The sequence below is a fragment of the Rhagoletis pomonella genome, unplaced genomic scaffold (assembly GCF_013731165.1).
Source record: "Rhagoletis pomonella isolate Grant_MI unplaced genomic scaffold, Rhpom_1.0 Rhpom_scaffold_00006, whole genome shotgun sequence".
Lineage (NCBI taxonomy): Eukaryota > Metazoa > Arthropoda > Insecta > Diptera > Tephritidae > Rhagoletis > Rhagoletis pomonella.
In genome coordinates, this window is record NW_023458560.1 from 68,374,946 (window position 1) to 68,396,523 (window position 21,578).

The 21,578-nt window shown below is 33.0% G+C and overlaps 1 protein-coding gene across 1 annotated transcript in view; it reads left to right on the forward strand.

Annotated features, from left to right (window-relative positions):
* Positions 1-21,578, forward strand: part of LOC118742067 (vascular endothelial growth factor receptor 1-like) — a 109,419-nt gene that overhangs the window by 61,940 nt on the left and 25,901 nt on the right. The window contains exons 3-7 of the mRNA XM_036474034.1: positions 11,145-11,543; positions 11,620-11,747; positions 14,740-14,914; positions 15,603-16,250; positions 20,756-20,907. Of these exons, the coding sequence (XP_036329927.1) occupies positions 11,145-11,543; positions 11,620-11,747; positions 14,740-14,914; positions 15,603-16,250; positions 20,756-20,907 (1,502 nt within the window). The remainder of the gene's footprint in view (positions 1-11,144; positions 11,544-11,619; positions 11,748-14,739; positions 14,915-15,602; positions 16,251-20,755; positions 20,908-21,578) is intronic.

Here is a 21,578-nt window from a genome sequence, read left to right on the forward strand (position 1 = left end):
AATGAGTGGACCTTAAAGCGACTTTGAGATAGTAAAATTATACTTTACTAGAGTGCCAGTTACTGTCGAAATTCGACCGTTTTTCTAATTTTAAATTTTAATTTTAAGAGTCTTTGGTGAGTTTTTCTAACTTAACACGTCTAAACTTATAAGGTACAAAGTAACTTAACGGAAAATCTTCTGCTTTGGAACTCAAACGTGACTACAATTTTTTATATCTTTGAAGATCTTTGGAGGACTTTGGCAGGACTTGGAATTGACCCGATACATTCCAGTTTATCGATCATTTTAATGATTTGATACATATCGATAATGCGATCAATTTTAAAAACACTAAAATCTGATAACTCAACAAAATTCGATAAATTTCGATAACTGTAAAATTCAAGAGCACGATAAATTTCGATAACTCAAAAATGTAAATACATATATACCTTTGGATACCTTTATAAATTTTTAATTTTAACAGCTCCATATTTTTCGAATGCTATTGAAAAATTTCTATAACTCGTTACACTCTGTTAACACGATAAAATCCGATAAGCAGGGATAACTCGATAAACTTATATTTCGATAAACCTTGAAATTTTGATAAATCGATATATTTTGAAAATTGCATCAACAATTGACCAATTTCAGTAGATCAATAATTATCGATAACTCCGTAAGTTGAAAGAACTCGATGCATTGCGATAGCTCGATAAATTTCGTTAATGATAATTCAATAAATATCGATAACTTGCTAAATTTCTTTAACTTGACAAATTTCCGTTTTCCAAAAGTATATACAACTTTTGCCCCTTTTCAGAGATTTTTTTTTAGGAAATGTTAACAGAACCATGCTATAAAAAATATTTCCTCCTGTAAGTACGAAAAAATGCAACACTTAAAACTTTTAAAGGAAATGCATTTCTTCTCCTTGCAGCAACTAGATTTGTGTGTGTATGTTTGCAACCCTGTTTTGTGCAAAGCTTGTCCCGCTAGTTTCTTTTTAAATTCAACAGATTTATTCTTTTACTAGTAAAGAATAGCAAAAATAATATGGTGACCCTTTCTTCCGTCAATGACCTCTTTTTTGCGACTTTCTGAAAATTCTCAACGGCAACACTGGTTTCAAGCAGTCGTTGCAAAATTGCGTTGATTTTTAATATTTTTTATGCTGACGGCTTTTTGCATTTATTTTCTTATGGAAGAAAATGCACAAAACCGTTTTCAAAGAAAATTTAAAAAAATACCGCCAGTTTTGCAATCGCTTAAAACTTGCACTTTACTAAAATTTAATGGGCTATAAAATTACATACTCATATAAATTCTAAAAAAAAATTTAAAAATTTGTAAATTTGTAATGTACTCATTTTACTCAACTTCGGTGAAGAAAAAAATGCATAACTCAAATTATTGTAGAGTGCACACCGTAATGCTATACTTAAATATATGCTCAGAGCTACCATTGCGATATTTTTAAATTTTTTTTGAGATGGTATATTTTCAAGAAAATGTATTTTTTTAATATTTCCTTTTATTGAGAATTTTGATGTGTGATTTTTTTTAAATTTTTCCTCGCTCCGTTCTCAAGATATTTGGAAAACTGTTAAATCGATTTATTTTTGTTTTTGTGCTGTAAAGTTTTTAAAAATGTATTAATCAAGCTCAAATTTCATATTTATTTATTATTTAAGCTTGTCCATCTATCCCAAAAATTTTAAATAAATCAAACACATAAAGTGTGAACTCCGTCCATTTTGGTATGGAACGCCCCATATACATACATACATATGTACGTAAATTCAGACATGTGTCATAGTATGTAAGTATTTATTTATGTATTCTTAGCAATTGCCGAATTATCAGAGGCGCCAGATCACATCATCTAAATCACTTAACACCAATTAATTTATGTAACAATATTATGCTGAGATTTTTGTACCATTAAAAGGGGAGTGGAGTGTTGCTGGTAGTTCAAGAAACAATAAAAAACTCACATACATACATATGTACTTATGTATTTAGTAGCGGACACTTTTGAAAAATGCTTTGTTGATAGCGGCTCTGCGTTTTTTTTCAAATATTGCTGTGTTATTTTATGTATGTATGACTAAATAAATAAGTGAAAGCGCCTGAAAGCACAATAAATACAATAATTATCTCAAAATTTACACTTGTTTCTTGCGAGTCCAATGGATGACCTTTTATTTCACGTATTATTCCCGCAAGAATTTATTGTGTGTGGCGCAAAAAAAAAAGCATTAAAATGTGTTTCAACAATGATATGTCTACGAGTCCATACATATTTACATACATACTTACAAACATGCGTGCAGCGTGGCTGAAACTACTTATAAAAGTGTGTAAATGCTACAAGTGCGATTGCATTCGGACACGAGTATGTTTTTTGTTGTGCTGATTAAGCTCGTTTTTCATATACAATCGTGTTTTTTTGTTAATATTCTAGAATTTATTGCTTCACCATTTTTTTTTTTTTTTTTTAATTTAAAATTTTTTTCACTCCATTTTTTTTTTTTTTTTTAATTTTTTTTTATTTTTTTTTTTCCCTTTTTTTTTTTTTTTTTTTAATTCACAATTCACTCAGCTCCATATTTCGCTGCTTATGCAAATTTTTATTGTATTGTTATTAGCTTTAGGGACTTTTAAGCGTTCCTTAGGGCAATTGATAAGTGAGAAGCTGTTGCTATTTGTGCGCACAATTATTAATTACTTGCCACCGTTTGTATGTACATACATATGTACATATGTTATATGGCAGACATTCACTAATCAATGTGTGCAAAATAATATAATAACTTAGTGTTGGGAGAGCGACTTACGATTGCGCAATTACCCAGTAAACCACAAAAATTGAGCTCTCTAAATAAGTTATTTGTTTTTTCCAGCCTGCTGAAAGGTCCAAAATAAACCCCAATGCCTTTATTCCGATCAGCTTGAAATTTTGTGTATTTTTATATGGAGTTTCGAAAAAAAATACGCCTTTTTATTTTTATACATATGTATGTATGTATTTTATGGGCGCTTTGCTATGGATAATGTTACGATTTTGCTCGTAGAAATGAGCAAAAACGTTGTCAATGAGAATTATATAAGAACACAAAAAACCCTGTAGAACGTTTCCAAAGAGAACAAAATGCGAACAATACTTTCGGAAACATTTCTAAGAAAACAAAAGTCTCTGCAACATTTTGGCAAAGAACAAACCGGGAACAAAAGTCTAAGGAACTTTCTCTCGGAGGGCAATTTGGGAACAAAAGCAACTTTCTGACAGAGAAACGAAACGGGAACAAATCTTCTCAGAACTATTCGCGAAGAAAGGAAGCGAGCACAAAATTTTACACATAGCGTAACATTAGTTTGAAATATTTGAATATTAAAAAAAAATCAAAAAAGCACTGAAACATAGTTATGCAAATAAAGTCAACGAAAGACTTAAGACACGAAATTTTCTTGAACAGAAAATGAAATTTTTTTCCATAAATGCACAGCTCACCCTAATGGTAAACGATCTCAACGATGCTCCCGTTGAAAGTGCTCTCAATACTTTTGTTCCCGTTTGGCTATTTTGTTACATTACATTTTGTTCTCGTGCAGAACTAAACCAAAACTGCAATGTGTTCTCGGTTCCTGCGTTACAACACTGGTCGCGCTTGAACCTCACTAAAACTAGCTTGCTACTGAACTAAATATCTACCTGTGCATTACACCGTACCACCTTGCAAGCAAACAAAGAAAACTCAACCGTACAACCCTAAGATTAAAGTGTTTTTGCAAGGAAATTTCGAAAAAAAAATTGCTTGGCCGAAGCCAAGACTCTTTGCTTTTGCCTCTGGCCTTTGCCAGAGTACAGAGTAACGCTCACACAAGCCAAGCTAAGTTTTTCGTTTGCTAGGTTAATTGCCATGTTTTTTTTTTCTATAATTAAAAATTCAATTGTTTGTTTACATCAGTAGAAGTCAAAGTGATAGGGGGCGAGTAGACACTATCAGTTAAATAAAGTATTGCATACTAAAGAAAAATAAGAAATTTACATATATAGAAAACCAGCCAATAAAGACAACGGCGGGAGAATTCCACGCCGCTTTCATGTAGTGCGACTTTAGAAAGTTTTATTGTTGTTGTTTTTTTTTTTTGTAGACATTTATTTTTGGAAGAAATAGATGGCTATCATTGCTTTATATCTTTATAGTTTATTTCCACAAAGCCTGAACTGCAGTTAATGCCTATTGGTAAAAGCAGTTACTCATATTAAGAATAAGCAAACGAAAGAAAAAGGGCAAAAATTAAGAAATAAAACGTGCCAATCACCTCTTGTTAAAACTACTGTACTTATGTATCCTGAGCTCTTAACTGCAATTTAGCCTTGGTGGAAATTGGCCATTATATCGCATGTAAAAATCAAATGTATATGTCTAGTCGTCTAAACTTTATTGACTCGATAACTACACTATGCGACAGTCAAAATCGGGATGGGATGAAACCAACGGGAAATGTTATATCGGTCAAAAACAAGTTATACGCGGCCCGGATTTTTTATGAATTAAAAAAAAAATTTGAATTTTTAGGCAAAAATAATTTTTTTTTCTTCATACATTTATTTTTACCGGCAAAACTGTTGAGTATATAGAAAAACGTTATATTAACAGATTAAAGGAATTGTAATTTTTAATTTTTTTAAATTTGTTTGAGCAAAATCGGACTAGTGGTTCTCGAGTTATGTCAAAAAAAAAGACCACCAAAGGTGACAATTTCCCCCATAATGATAGTTACTAATTTCAAATCGATATATCTCGATTCCTAGACGTGACCCAGCGAAACGCCGGGCCACGTATAACTTGTTTTTGACCGATATAACTTTCCCCGGTAGTTTGAACCCTTCCCGATCACTGACCCCTACCATTTGTCTCACAGTGCTATTAATTCGATTGAGCACAAATTCTCTTTGACTATCCGTAATTGTTTTTTATTTTTCGAAATTTTAAAATCTCATAAAAATTTTACTCCGGATTTGCATTTTTGTTTAATTAAACTTAATTTAAATTAAAGTCGCATTAGTTTTCTTATCATTTTGCTGCTTGTGTCGCTGACTGGCTTTTCTATAATTTCAAAATTCGTTGCGATTAAAAATAAACTCAGTAATACGAGTACATATACATACATATTATCAGCTTAGCTTTATATTTTGCTCTTAATTATTTTTCTATTTTTATTCGTTTCCTTATTTTTCAGCGTCTTTTTAGCTGCGTTGCATGTCTAAAAATAAATTCAATTCAGCGCATTTGTTCAAAGTCAATGTGCTCCAAGCATGCATTTGGTATATGGCAAATACTATTACGCGAATGCAATACGTAAATAAAAAAAAAAAATTATTTCGAGATTGTATCCGACATGCTTATTAGCTCAACATAATGTACATACATTCATACATACATACATACGTTAATTCAAAGCTAGGCCTCTTCTTTTAAACGAAGCCATTGTTAATAAAAAATAACAAATTAATAAAAGTGATTTCACGCCCACTTTCCAAAAATTTGTTATACTCGTATTTTTTGCTAAAGAATTATTGCAAACATATAAATTTTGAGTAAATTAGCTTCAAAAGTTACAGTTTTGTCGAAGATTTCGTATTTCTATAAATTACCGTTATATGGGATGTCCGATTTTTTGAATATGTTGTACCAAGGTAAACAACTGTGTCAAGTTTTTGGAGAAATTGGTGGATCGGTTACTGAGATCTACATACATATGTAATCATAAGTGGGCGGGTTTACGCCAATTTTTCAAAAATTTATTATCTTGTTTTATCGCAGTCTATATATTTTTGCAAACTACCGTTACATGCATGATTTTGCACATTTATTTTACTAAGCTAAGTTTCAAAGCATTTTTTAACCGACTTCCAAAAAATGAGGAGGTTTTTAGTTTTTCGGAATATTTTTTTTTTTTTTTTTTTTTTTTATGTATGTTACTTTGGACCACGTCAACCGATTTCCATAATTCTTTTTGCATCGGAAAGGTAGGGTCTGGTTTAGATCCGATCATTGGATCATGATATATATAGAGATATATATATTTTTTTTAAGTAGGTTTTTTTTTGCTAAAAATTACTTGTTTTTTGTTTCGTTTGTGAATTTGTGAAAATACTCTTCACTTAACGAAGGAGAATATCCAATCTTAGTCAACTGATGAATTACTAATACGCCCCGTTGACTAGTTACTAGTTTATCCTACGGGACACAACAAAACTGATTTTTGACATTATTTTAAAGGACTGATACTTCTTGTTTACTCCCTTCGTTGTAAAATTGGACTTTATGGAAAGTAACAAGCCGTCGTTGTGCACTTAAAATGCCTTAATTGCGAATTTTCCAGAAATGTGTGTTCTGAGCTATTTCATGATTTATTAGAACTTTTAGGAAAATCTCTAAAAGCATATTTCTACGTATAAAATTAAGGCTTAGACAAAAATTTCAGTTCGCTACCAGGATTTGGAAAAATTTTATTTTTTTTTTTAATCGCAAAAATTTTACAAAATTTTGACTTGACATCTGATAAATTTTGAAATATTAGCGAAACTTATTTAGTTAAATTCATAAACTCGAGTTATAGCTGGTAAAAGCAAAAATTTTTTAGAATTTTTACGATTTCAATAAAAAAAAAATTTGAAATTTTCGTGGATGTGTTTATTTCGTACATGGAATAAAAGAAAGGTGTGCCCCTGATGTTGAGATTTTTATGAACCACCCTAATATATGTCCATTAGACCGTACCACAAAACAAAGCTCGCCATACATCTTAGAATCGTAAGTTTTTTGCAAGGCAATTGCAAACGGCTAGAAAGCAGCCTGGATAAGCGCTTAAAATCAAAAAAGAGCAAAAAAAAAACGGTAATGCAACTAACTCATATATTCAGCTCCATCTACATAAGTATGCCCAGTACTCAAGCCGAAAACTTTGCTTTAAATCTTCTAACTGTGATGTGTCTAAAAATCATTTTGTGCATATGCAATTGACTTGAATCATTCATTGATGGGTTATCAAAAAGTCAAAACCAATTTTTGTATACTCTCTTTCTTCTTCTTTGTGAATTTAAACACGTACCACAGCTCAATCAATGTTCGATCTTTGCAGGTTGAGTGCATTCCCAACGAAATCAAATAAATAAAAAATGCAATGCGAAAATTTTGTTAAACTGAAGGAACACAATTCAGAATAAAAAGGCAAGTGCGGCAAAAATGAATTGACGAAGCAAGCTTACAGAAAATCGCATTTGCGCATATACAGTGGACATACGCATGTACATAAGTACACACAAATAATAGACTTATTTAATAGTCAAGTCACACGTTTCATTGATTCCATAGTAAAAGTGATAACAACTAAGTAAATATTTGGCACTTTGACAAGTGCGATTGACAATTGTATAGCAACAGCTAGAATTTATTATGTGGTTGAGTGAATATGCTAAAAAAAAAATCAGTAACTGAATAGTAGGGCAAAATATTGCATATCAACTCCCCGTAGCGCCTTGAAAAGAGATAGACAGAAATGTACCTCCGAAAGGTATAGCTAAATTTCTACCTCCATCTAGGGAATACTTTTATTGTCTCCCGTAAAATATGATACGGCGAATCCGCTGTCCGTTAGAGTTTCCCTAAGAACATGAAAGCCGTCGAAGCTGAGATATTCACTGCTCATTAAATTCGCGGAATATGACCGCGCGATTGTAGGAGATCGCGTGCCAGTTTCTATTACGTGAAGTTCATAGTTGGAAAAGATTGCGCCTGGGCAACACATTTCGGAGGTGAAACCTCGTTCGATTCATTTCCAATTCTTCTCATACTTCAGACAATTTCTATTATTCTTAATATTAGCTTGCTTAAGTTCTATTATAAGTATACGTATTCGTCGTAGTTTTATTCTTGTCGGAGCTAACAAAAAACAACGTCTGCATAAAACAGCACTCAGTATTGTTTCGTCTTACTATACGACATCGTAATCGCCTTCGTATTTGATTTCGTATTCGTGCCCTCTTCATCATAGTCTTCTTCTTAGCTTTAGCCTTAGTCCTTATATTCGTCTTCGCATTCGCGCTCCGCCTTCTTATTTTTCATCCTCTTCATGTTCGTATTCTTCGTCGTACTTCGTATTCATCATCTTATTCGCCTTTGCCTTCGTCCGCTTAATCTTCGTTTTCGTTTTCGTCTTCGTGATCGTTATCGTTATCGCCTTCATGACTTCGTATTCATCGTCGTCTTAGTGTTATTCGTAATCGTGGTACTTTTGCACTTGTCTTATAATTGATTTCCACCAAGCCTTAACTGCAGTTTATGACGTATGAAAAACGAAGGCGATGATTCCACCTATTAGGAGGAAGCAAACGAAAGGAAAAAAGCAGTACTTAAGAAAAAAAAAACCTTTCCGATCAACCCATGTTGGAATTACTTGAACTTTTCTGAGCTCTTAACTGCAGTTAAGCCTTTGGTGGAAATAGGCTATTAGCCTTAGTCTAAGTTCTAACCTTAAATTGCTGCATGTTACATTCCTTTAGTTCCTCTCAATATTAATGTAGGTGGAAATCCAAAAAAAAAAACTAAGTCCAGATATAACTCTCTCATCGTCGGCCATCGAAGCTGCCGTCAGAAAGTGGGTGATCGATGAAAGGCTTCGATGGCCTGCAGCATGCAGAAAAGTAAAACTCATGTTGCTCTCAGCCTTAGAAGGTTTAGCTAAATAGGTGTGTGCTGTCATTGAGCAGATGGGATTGCAGACAACTTGTGCTATTGCTGACTGGCCATTTGTCGTGACACAAAAACTTGACTGTGGTCGGTATACATGGTAACCCCAATTAAACTTCCTGCCTTGTAGAGGATGAGACGTTGGAGAATTTTTTATGCTTCTGCCTCGCCTTTTCAAGACGTTTAGGTGTAAAGATTTTAGCAGCGATGTACTGAGATGCTGCTAATATGCTGTGATTTATTCGTAAACCATGTACATTTAAAATAAATTGATTTCTGGATTAGTTTTATTTAGCCTACCTGCTAAGTTAATGTCAATGAATTAATCCAATTAAGATGGAATGATGATTTTTCTTAACAAGTCCTCAGATTGTTTGTGTTCATATATCACTTCCACAGCAGAAGTTCAACTTCAGTTCAGTGTTGTCGCATTCAAAATATTTTTCTACCAAAATGGTCACACAAAATCTACCAGAGTTCTACCAAAAGTTTCATAAATGGTGGCAAAAGCAAGATTGACAATCAGCCCAATTCTAAATCATCCCGCTTTCTCTCAGCGGATTTAGATTCTCGCGAACTATTCGGGAAAATTATTTCTGCCTGAAATTATTATAAATCAGATTTTGAACTTAGAAACGCATTTTTCCGACTTACATATTTAGGCATTGGGCTATAACGCACCCGGTTTGACTAGAAGCGAGAGCTCGTTTTTTGATGAAGCGCTGCTCCTGGCCAAAATTGATACCAACTGCTACCTTGAAAAGTAATGTGGACCAATTTAAAAACCGACCAGAACTGATTAACAGAAAAGGGGTGTACTTAGGTTCATTGACCACGTTTTTTCAAACCGGTTTCAATCGGTTTTTAACCGACATCCAAAAAAAGAGGAGGTTATCAGTTCGTCGGAATATATATATATTTTTTTATATGTATATTACCGCATAACTTTGGACCACGTCAACTGATTTCGATAATTCTTTTTGCAAAGTAGTGTCTCAGAGGTGGTCCCATACTAATTTGGTTTAGATCCGATCATTGGATAATGAAATATATATATGTATATATATTTTTTTTCAGGTCGGTTTTTTTTTGCTAAGAATTACTTGTTTTTTAAATATTTTTATGTGGTTTTTGGAAATCCTGATTTTTTGAATATCGAGTAAAACGAATTTTTACAATCGAATAATCCGGGTTTTCACCTGGTTTATTTATATATCAGAATATTAAAATTCTAAATATTTGTGTTATTGAGAATAGTACGGCAAAGAACATTTTCATGAATTTTATATCTGAATATTGGAAATTTTCCCACTTCAGAAAATTAAAAATTAAAAAAATTAAAAATTTTGTAAAATATTCTACAAAATTTGGTCGAATTCTACCAAAACGGCAACACTGCTTCGGTTCATTGCTTCGCACGTGGTATGGCAACCGAATTTAATTGCTACGTGCTACGTCCTACGTCTTCTTCTCACCATACACCACAAGTGATAAAATTCTTTGTAAGCAAATAGAATATTGGACTTTGGCGCCACTGGCGACAGAACTTAATTGTGCGCATCCGATTTTCGTTGTCTGTCAGCCTTTTTGTGGCTTTCAAGTGATTTTATTAAAATTTATTTCATTTTCAATGTAGTGGAATGCATGCGCCCAGGCACTTGGATCACTTGAGGCGCCGCAATTTATTTAGTTCAAAGAATTTCATTGACTAAATGTAGGAAAAATGCGAAATATAAATTAAAACTTCTACCGTTAAATTCTACAATATAAACCATATAAATCAAAGTTTCACACTTCAAATAAAGTTCGTAAAAATTCCAAAAATGCTCATAAAAATTTTCAACATTTTATTCAGAAATTCTAGAAAATTTTCGAGTATGGCGTTTTGTAGCCCATTCAAGTTTAATCTAATGAGGTGCAAGTTTCAATCGGCTAAAAATATCGTTGATTTTTGAGAATTTTTTTTTTTGAGACTGCTTTTGCGGTGTTTTTATATAAAAAGTGCAATTTACAAAATCTGGTGTTGAATTTTTGAAACTTGCACTTCATTAGACAAAAGAAAATTGAATGCGCTACAAAACTGCATAGTCGCAAATTCTGAATAAAAAGTTGAAAATTTTAGCGAATTTTTTTTTTTTAATTTTTGCGAATTTTATATAAGGTGTCAAACATTCATTTATATGGTTTATGTGTAGAATTAACTATATTTTCATAAATATGTAATGAATGCAAAAAAATTGTTCATGAAAATAATTGTGAATATTTTATAAGAACAAGATGTACACTTTCATTTGTCACCTAGTGTATATTACCTTTGCTATTTATTCTTTAAATATCTAACATTTGCAACAACAATATTCGAGCATTGTTATTACTAAAATAACGAATTCTTTTCAGCGCCACATCCAACACCTGCCAATAATGCTGACGGCGACGATAACTTCCGGCGTAATTATGCCGTCGAATATGGTGCACCGTTAATTACACCGCTAATGGAATATGTAACGCTGGAAATGAATACAAATTATACAATACGTTGTGAGGCCAATGAACCATTGCTCTGGAAAGTTACGCCTAATACGCCGGCACACGAGGTGAAAACATTTGATACCGGCGATCCGCAACGACCATTTGGCAGTATGCTCTACCTATTGGAGATATCATACCTAAATGTGGGCAGTTATTATTGCATAAAAGAATCGAGCGTTAGCAAAAGTCTCGACGAAATGCTAGATGAAGAGGTGGTCGAATTGGTGAATAACAATAAGGCATCCTCCATTTACGTGTACGTCAACGGTAAGTAGAGAATGTGTACTTTGTTTGGTAATACCAAAAAAAAAATTTAACATTCCGATTTTTTGTATTTTTCCAGATCCTGCGAATTTATTGGCGTTAACGGAATTTCCTATTATAACCGCTTATCAGTATCAAGATACAGTGATACCTTGTAAGCCGACTATGCCGAATATAGAAGTGCTTCTAACCACATCACATGGCGAGGTAAGTTTTCCTAAAACATTTTCAATATTGCTTTAAAGCTCGTTTAACATATAAAGCTTTTCACTTGCTAATTAGTTGAAAGCTTCTTTTTTTACTTAACTAATTATTCTTGGTTTTATTAGTATAAGCACAAACATAGTATGTACTTATACACATATCTTTTTCTCACTTTCATGGTTATGGTTTCTACATAATTTTATTTTTTTTTATTGTTTTTCACTTATTATCTATTATTATTGCCTTTAGGATAATGGTGAGGCAAAGGTTTTATGTTCCTCAAAATCGGTGCCCCAGCTGACAAGTTTTCCACCTGGCAATGTGTATGAGTCGATAGAGTTTGAGCCAAGAATTGGCTTTATCATACGCAATGTAGAAAATATAACCGATTTGGAATGTTTTAGCCGAAATGGAAGCACGAACAGTTCACATGATTTTTTTGTTATCAAAAGACGTATGTTATATTCGAATTTTTAATTCTATGTACATACATATTTTTAGTAGATATATAGGATTTATAGTACATATGTACATATATGCATAAATACTAGTAGATTACAAGTCATATGTACAGATATATCTGAGTGCTCTGAAATATGTATTCATTTACAATATATTTATCCTTCCAGTTGTTTAGTGTTGGTAATGTATCCGTTTTGTATAAATATTCAAACGGTAGTAATCCATAATATGCATTCGATAAATAAAGATTAGTCCATAATATGTAAAAATACTCTGAAAGTAGATATTAAATCGGTATCTACTTAAAAAAAAAAAAAATAGGAGCATCTAGTGAACTCGTATGACGTCAAAATTTGTAGTCAAAAAAAAAAAATACACACAATTGGAAAAACTTTCAAAAACTTTCAAAAACTGCGAAAATTGTGTTTGTATCAAACAAATTCAAACTACTATTTCAATTCTACTCATTAGACAGTTCAAAAATATATTCAAAGTAAACTCTTCCTAAACCTCTTTCGCCCGAGATTGTAATACATATTTCAATTAACTGTTGAATTGAGTTCAATTTGACTTTTAAGCTTATAGTTTAGAAATAAAGTATTTTCAAAATCATTTCGATTGACAACCATCTTTTAATAATTTATTTCGCTTATAAAATAAATTCAATTTAAACGGGTGACAAACCTCGCCAAACAGCATAAAAACATTCATTTTTTTCAAACTATAGATTTCTTAACACTCTTTCGTTTGACATCGATATTTTAATATTCCATATAACTCGTAAATAATTTAATTTAATTCGACTTTTCAACAGGTGGCAACCCTCTCCAAAATATATTAAAACTAAAACCTTCTTCTTAAACCACCTGAAATCCGTAATCCGTTGAAAATCCATAATGTTGATTTTGATGTTTGCTCCAAAAACGGCGCATTAGCTAAAAAAAAATGCATTTCAATGGACACAAATATTAGTACAATTAAAATAAAAAAAATCAGACAATCTTTTGGTCGCATAACCGACTTCCGGTTTCGACTTTTTTTTTTAAATTTGACATACAAGTTTTTACCACAAATTCGGATTCTACGGAAAAACTACACAACTTTTGTCGGAATCTTTTTTCTGGAATGGACTTCCGATTAAAACAATGGACTTCCGATCAGTTTAACCCGCTTCCGGTCGAAACCCGAAGTCGATAATCCGACCAAACCAGGCTTATTATAAAGAACGATCTTTTTCCTATACTATGGGTATTTTTATTTATTTTACATAACGTTCTGATGCGAAATGCATAAATATAAGAATTTATATGGGATGGAAATTTCTCTAATTCACATACCTTTTGCATATAAATAAACAGATTTCTAGGAACATTAATGACAACTGACGTAGATCATGACCCTCTTTCAGATATACATATATATGTATGTACATGTAATTTATATTTAGGGGATATGTAGGGCAAAAACTCAGCCGATTTTAGATTAAGTGTTCCAGGTTTTAAAAGCCGAATAGCTCAAGCAAAGGTAAAAACAAAATTTGGTTTTAGGGCTCTTTCGGAATACCTTGCCCTAAAAATGCTTTCATTATTAAATCCTTTATACACGAATAAGTCAGGGTAACAACTTTGAAAAAAACGAAGGTGGAGTGCATACATAATTGTAAAGGTAACCTCATACACATTAAAAACAAAAATCCATAAATTAATAACTATGTACTATTTAAGTATGTATACTATTTTGAAAGTAAAATGTAGTTAAATAAATATTTAAACATATTCCTTTCCATAAAATCTGACTCTGAATATTTTTGTAAATACATGTATATGTACATATTTATTATAAAGTAACTTGTAAGGAGTAAATTTTGAATACAGCCAGTACATGTAACTCGTACATTCATTTATTTTATTCTCCCAAAAATCACCAGTAGATATTTATTATTTATTTAATTTAAGAAACGCACAATTTGTATATTACATAAATTTTTAGAGAAAATGCTCACCCCTAAACCATGTTTAAATAGCCAACGAAATTTTGTAAATTTAGTTTTAAATTCATTCAGGTCGAATGAAAGCATTAGTCTCTTTTTTTTAACTAAATTATAAATTGACAAATTGTGGTTAATTGTCAATTAAATAACTATAATTTCTTAATTGCTCAATTTAGCTGGCTATCTGAACAAAGCACATGACTAAATTTGATCGATAAGCTACTTACGAATAACAATTTGATTATGTTCAAATTAAAACAAATATACATATATCTAAAACATCAACTTAGGCAGGGAAATTTTAAGGTGGCCTCTAACATTAGAAGGCAATTTATATTTCTCGCTTCACTTTTAACTTAATTACCAATTTCGTGGTGGTATTTTTATATGCATTTACACAAGCATACTACACACTGTCACCACTACTACGCTCTTCACACGCTTACCGCTAGCTCTTCATAATAATTTTTAAGTATTTTTTTTTTTAGACTTTTTCAAATTCAACACAAAAAAAAAAAAAACATTCATTCATTGCTTATTTAGACATTTTCCAGTGAGAGTACCGGCCGTTATGATCCACAACGCGGTTTCGTCGTCGAAATACGCGGCATTACCGATAGCGGCAGCTATATGTGCCGCCCGAAAGTGCCGTCTCTAGATAATGAAGAGGAGGAACAAACTTTTGAGATCCATTTTGTTGGTAACGAACCTGTTAATCGTGAGTTTTGCACCCCACATTTGTGATTGTTTTCTGTGTCTCTTGTACCTATCTAAATACTTTTATGTACCTTATCTCTTTCTTATGTAATACTGTTACTTTTATTTCTAAAAAAAAAAGGAAATGTTATTGAATTTAGAGTTAGAATAGCTTAAATTTTCATGCAATGTTTGAAAAATTTTACTAAAATTGGCAGATGGGACGAAGGATTAATTTTTTTTTTTAATTTTATTGTGGTTAAAGGTGATTGAGATATTATTTTAATTTTTAAATTGATTTTTAATTTTTTTATATTTATAGAGATATTGAATATAACTTTTTCTAGATAAACTATAGTATATTTATGACTTAAATACAATTTTAAACTTCAGATTCGTTCGTAGTTGAAATATTATTAAAAATAAAATGGTGTTGGTATAGATTCATTTAGAGGAATTTCGAAAAATCTATTTTAGTCTTAGACAAAAATCAAGCACATAAAAATTTGCGCACATCTTTAAATACTTAATTTTTTTTTCTTCTCTCCCGGAAACACCATTTTTACCTTTCTCTCATTTCGATGGTTTTTGCATATACTAATCAAAAAAACAAAAAAAAAAAACAACTTTAAAAATTAAAAAAAAAAAAACAAATTCACCCATAAAACCAACACCGATACGAATGTATATAAAATCTCAACAATCTGAAGCATCGGATATACCATCGGTGGAGGCTACTACTCTAGCTAGCACAATAAACGCGTCAAAACTCAATTCCATTCGAACCATAATCCCAAAAACTAAGAGCATTCCCCCACCAAGACCCAGCCGAAGCACGAAAACAGCAACAAGTACAGTAACTAACAAAATTGTGCCTGTTACTAATCGCATTTTTGATGTTGTTAATCTAAGAGCAACGCATAATTTTCATAAACTCTCAAATCACTTAGTTGTAGCATCGGATGTGGATGTGGATGTGGATGAAAATGTGGATATTAATGTTGGTGTTGGTATTGGTATTGCTGTTGATCGTCTCCCTAATCCCGGTGATGGCAATATTGTGGATGATAATAGCGTTAATATACTAGCTGATGATGTTGTTGGTGTTACTAATAATAATGGTGAAGGTTATGGCAGGACGCACGTGACCACTACCACTGACGACTATCGCAAAACATATAAATTAGCTACAGACCCTTACGCTGACGCTGAAAAAGTTAGTTTTGAAAATAGCACGACTTCCACGACGACTGTTTCACCGTTCGTCACATACGTGCGCGCAACGAAACGCTCATTTTTGCGACGCGCTGCCCCAACTACAAGATGGCATAGTTCACGCTTTCGTGGTACACAGCGTTGTAAGTTTAAAAGTTTATGGCGAAATTTGCACTTTATTTTCAAAGCTTCTAATGTCCAAATAGAATTTTCAAATCCTCCTAATTCCATTGTCGTTAGACGCACACTTTTTTGTTATTCCATTTTATAAGCGCATGCGCTCTAATAAGTTTTGTAATTTTTTTCTCATTTGATTTCAATCTGAGTTTTGCTATAATTTTTGCCATAATACTCGTAGTTTTCAATGTTTTCATAAATGCCATTTAAAATACCATTTAATACGCGAAACATTATTCATTCGAAAACTTTGGTTCGACAAGGATCATCTGGAATATTTCGACGCAGGTGCCAGAGAAGTGTTGTTAATGAAAGCTTAAGTTAGAAATCTTCACAAGCGTTAAGCGATCTATTCACATCTATCCATATTATCTTGGCACTCCATACGTCGTGCTATGGAACTATAAAGATGCTAGGGGAAGTTCAATTCACCTCCCCACCTTTGCAAGTCAAATCGGATAAAGCAATAAAAAATATAATCTTGGTCCGCCTTCTAAAGTAGGAGAGGCTAATACTCTTTTCCGTCTACCTCGCAGTTTGATGCAAGATAAGGCATCACCTTTTAAATAACGGACCTCGGTGAACGGCTATCTATCCTCTACACACAAATATGTAACAAAACAGCGTCCAAGCTAGGTAATGTCTTAAGAAGCCGAAGCATATGATAATTCTTCAGATTTTTCGTTTTATGGCACTCCAAACTGCACTCGGTTAGGTGACTGGAACTTTAACTGCAGATTGTTCATACGATATTGTTTGGAAAGCGCTGGCTGCGCAAAACCAAATTCCACAGGCAGCTAATATCCCATCCAGACAGTTCCTAGGGAGAGTTAATGAAATATCCGCTGTGATGTTTAAAGCTTAGTTTAGCGAAAGTAGAGCAGAAACGTCATCATCCATTTGAGACGGTGTTTTTTTGTACCTCATGGCTTTCTAATGGTCTCGTTTGGGAAAAATGTCGAAAACGAGAGTTGGCACTTGTCCTACTGCCGAAGCTCCTTCGACCGCCCACGGCCGACCACCGGTCAGAAGAGCTTTGCAACTTTGCTTGTCGGTATTCTCGCCTAGCGCTCACTGAGCCCAGTACGAGTATAACCTAGGTTAATTCTGTGCCCTGGGTTTCACGTTATTAATAACTTGTTTTATATCGTGGAAGGCGCCAGCTATGAAATTCTTGTTATTAAAAGACTTCTTATGCCTTTGACGGGGGGGTGAAATAACACAAACGGCAATAACGCAAATTTGTGTTATTTCCTAATTGAATGTGAAATAACACAAATTTGCTTTATTTCATTTCTCGTTGAGCAATAAGACCAACTTTTATACTTAACAATTTGAGTAATAAAGCAAAATAGTGCACATACATATGTAAGTAGTCACCCAGTTACATTTGACAAAAAGTAGTACATGAACAAGTTAAATGGACGGATTTGTAAGTATACAATTTTGAAAGTGTACGGCGCCGCGGCGGTCCGCGTTCGCGCGCAGCCCCGCGCCACCCCGCGCCGCGTTCGACGTCGCGCACGCGTCTCCCGGCCCTCCCCTCCTTTCGCAATTATGTACTGGTGGCATTATAACCGATATGATGATAAAATAACACTAGTTCACTTCTGAAACTGCTTTTTAATGTCCAAGTAATGGGAATTATTGTGCATGGTGTTATAGCATGCATCCCACCCATAGTGGAATTTACCAGGTGCCACTGCTTTATTTGAAAATTTGCCTATAAAATGTGACTATAAGGCAGCCGAATGTCAGAAAATAAAGCGAGAAAGCCGTTTTATTACTTCATCTGTTTATTGCGACATGGTTCCATGCAAACATTTTAAGGTTTTCCAGCAATGTTTTTAACATATTAAAAAGCATGCAGAAAAAATGCATACAAAAGCGCTATGACGCTAAAGACGATGCTTTTCCTATATTTTGTTAGACTTTTCATAAGTAAAAATATTTTGTGAATATTACTTTCTTCATATGAATTATATCACATTTTTTGTTTAATTCAAGGCCTATCAAACAGGTTTAGAGCATTTGAGCAAAAACAACATTTCCCTGTATTTTGTTGTTGCTTCTGGTATCGAAGGTGCCAAAAATTGTTCTGATTTTTTTCTTCTACATCAAAGCGTGCCATGTGCCATAATTTAAATTGAAAAAATGAAAATTGTTGCAACTTTCTTTCTTAGTAAATTGGTTCGCTTCTCGAAGCATTGATCCATCATCCTGTGCCAGGCCCAGTAATCAGCGGTTGTGCTGCTGAGTTGGGCGAGCTTTCCAAAAGCTGCTATTTAATCGCTGGTTTTGTATGGAAAATGTTTCACATGCAAATAGATTTTAACAATTTAGAATTTTTGAGAGCAGAAATGTAAAATATTTGACATTATCGAGAACAAATAATTTGAAAAAAATCAAATCAGCTGCTATACTGATATTACCTGTTCAATGTGCCTTGGTTTAATTGTATTTTTGGAATAAACAAAGTTCTTTTTCCTTCTGTCAGTAAACTGTTTTTTTTTTTTTACAAATAGTATAAATAAGCAATGGGAAATAAGGCAAAATTTATTATATTTCCAACCTTTGTTGGAAATAAAGCAAAACTCAAATTTTGGTATTATTTCCCATTTAAAAGTGAAATAAAGCAAAATTTGCGTTATTGCCGTTTGTGTTATTTCACCCCCCCGCCTTTGACAGCTGTAGGCAATCCAGATTTCACTAATCGACCATTTAGGTAGGCATGCTGGCACTCAATCGCTTTCGAGAAATCCTATCTCTTATATACTGGTAAATTAGTCTCTCATGAAGGGAGGCTGATTGATCTAAAATTCTTCGGAGATGTATGACAACTTTTTTTTTTAAGCTTCGATAAAAATTGCAGCTATCAATGAATTCAATTCCTTTAGCTATTTAGGCTAGGTTGCTATGGCTGCTTGAACCAGTGGAGACACACGTTGACTCTCCTTGTGTTATTCCTAGGAAAGAAGAATAAAAAATGGAAAGGGAATATAACAAAAGAAAATGATAGATGCCCCTACCTAAATCTAAGCCAGTTATGACCAAAGCATTTTCTGCAGAGATGCTTTTCAAAACTTTCTGTAGATTGTCTATGACCGCTCTCAGGGTGAACACTTTATTTGCTCATCTCGGGTGGTCTAAGCGCACTGCTCCTAGGAGATATTATTAAAAAATCTATCAGGTTATTGTGAAAGGTTATGGATTGGGAAATTAGTTTACAGCTTTTTTTCTAATTTTGCTCGCCGATCAATAAGTAATTTACACCCGTCGAGTGCAGTTCTACTATATAAAAGCTTCACATGAGAGGTAAATTGAGATCCTAAAAATTGGTTATGGGTACCACCTTGTCTACTTGCAACGCTTTTGTAGTTTTAAGTGGCTTCTTAAACTTATTATAAATTTTCTATTTGAATTGACTATTTTTTGAGCTTTTTTAAATATTATATATCAACGAACACGCGGTCAAAGCTCTATGTGACCAACACTTGTCTACTTATTACCAATAATTCCGTTGTATGACTCTACGAGTTTATTACAGCTGCTTTAAACTTTTTAAAGTAGACAACTGCATTAAATACAAATGGCCGCCGGAAGCTTTAAAGTAGAAAACCTAAAAAAGCTTAATCCGCTTACTCGGCAGAGCTAGGTAAATAGAATTACGCATAGTTTTTATTATGAAAAAGCTTTTCTTCAAAAAAGCTTTTAAGTTGAAAGCTTATACGCAAGGTAGCTTTTTTTGAACTATTGCTACTTTCTTAAAATGTATTGTAGTATAAAAATAATAGAAACTTTTTAGATCTACACTATAGAATTCTACGTACAAGAGACCTTTGATGAAGACATTACGCACAAATTCTAAATAGAAAGCTTAAGTGGGCTATGGTAATTTTATATACATACGTGCATTTATGTACTTGTATGTTCATTCTCATTCAACTCATTTAAAAATCTATATCACATTTCATTCCATTAATTCAATATATTTTCATATGAAAGCTTTTTCACGTTTTTTTATCAAAAGCTAATTGTCCTAAAAGCTTTTCTAAGAATTGCTATGAGTTTATGTACATACATACACATATTAATTTTTCCCACCCTCTTTGTGGAAGCTACATATCTTCAAAGCTTTCACAAAGCTTTTATTAATTTTTATTTTTGTACATTTTCTGTATAAATTACGTTTTGCATCCTTTTTGTATATGTGTAAATATTGTGTATTTCTCTTTTGTTGCATGCTTTGTATGTATGTATATTTTGTGCTCTATTTATGCATTGTTTTGTATTCATCTTTTATGTATTGTATTCGTATTCCTTATTCTTTTCTGTTCTATGTATGATCCCAAAGTAATGTTGGCTTTTAGTTGTTAACAACCTTTAATCACGTAAAGATTTACTCACATATCAATATTTTTTATGAAATTCAACAAAAACAAAAAAAAACAAACACAAATTGGATTCTTAGCGAGCACGAAATATATCGAGAAACCGGTCATAACCTCCAATTCTCGTGGACATGTCAATGTTGGCGAAAATTTCACATTAAATTGTTATGTGAAAATCGCCTTCGATGTTTCCTACACAACGCAATGGAAAACACCAGCTGGAGTTGAAGAGGTGAGAACCAAAGATAAATATAAATGAATTGTAATAGTTTCCTAATTAAAAAAAAAATTATTGGTTTGTTTACATATTCCGGGTTAATAGGTTAACTGGTTAAAGATTATTATTCTTCAGTTTATTGCTGTTTGTAAGCAAAATAAAAATATAACCACATAGCAAATGGATAACCTGATAATCAGCAAAGTGGGAGCCATCCAAGTGTTATTGGAAAACTTCAGAAAATCTAAGTGACATTTTGTTGATTTCAATGTTCCAGTAATCTTTCTTTCCGAACCTTATTCGACTTTGTTTGTCATTGATGCTTTTCCTATAGTTTTCCCAATCTTCCTTACGTCGCCTGCATTTAGGTCTATACCTTAGGATTTCATCCTAGAAAATCTTTCCCAATCTGTATTCCTAGTATCCTGCTGTGGTCCGAGAAGTTACTAATCCTGCTGGTAGCCGAGTCTACGACCGGAATGCATTATTAGATATTACTAGGTTAATAGAGACGATGAAATTTAAGATAGACTTACTCCTTACACTGGTGTATGAACTTTCCAATGGTAGTTATTTGCATCGCAGCCCATTACCAGTTCCAGTCCTCGTGTCGTATAAGTTGGTGAACTGCTTTCGACGGTCCTTCTCCTCAACGTATAGAAAGTATGCGGACATGCGCCTGCGCC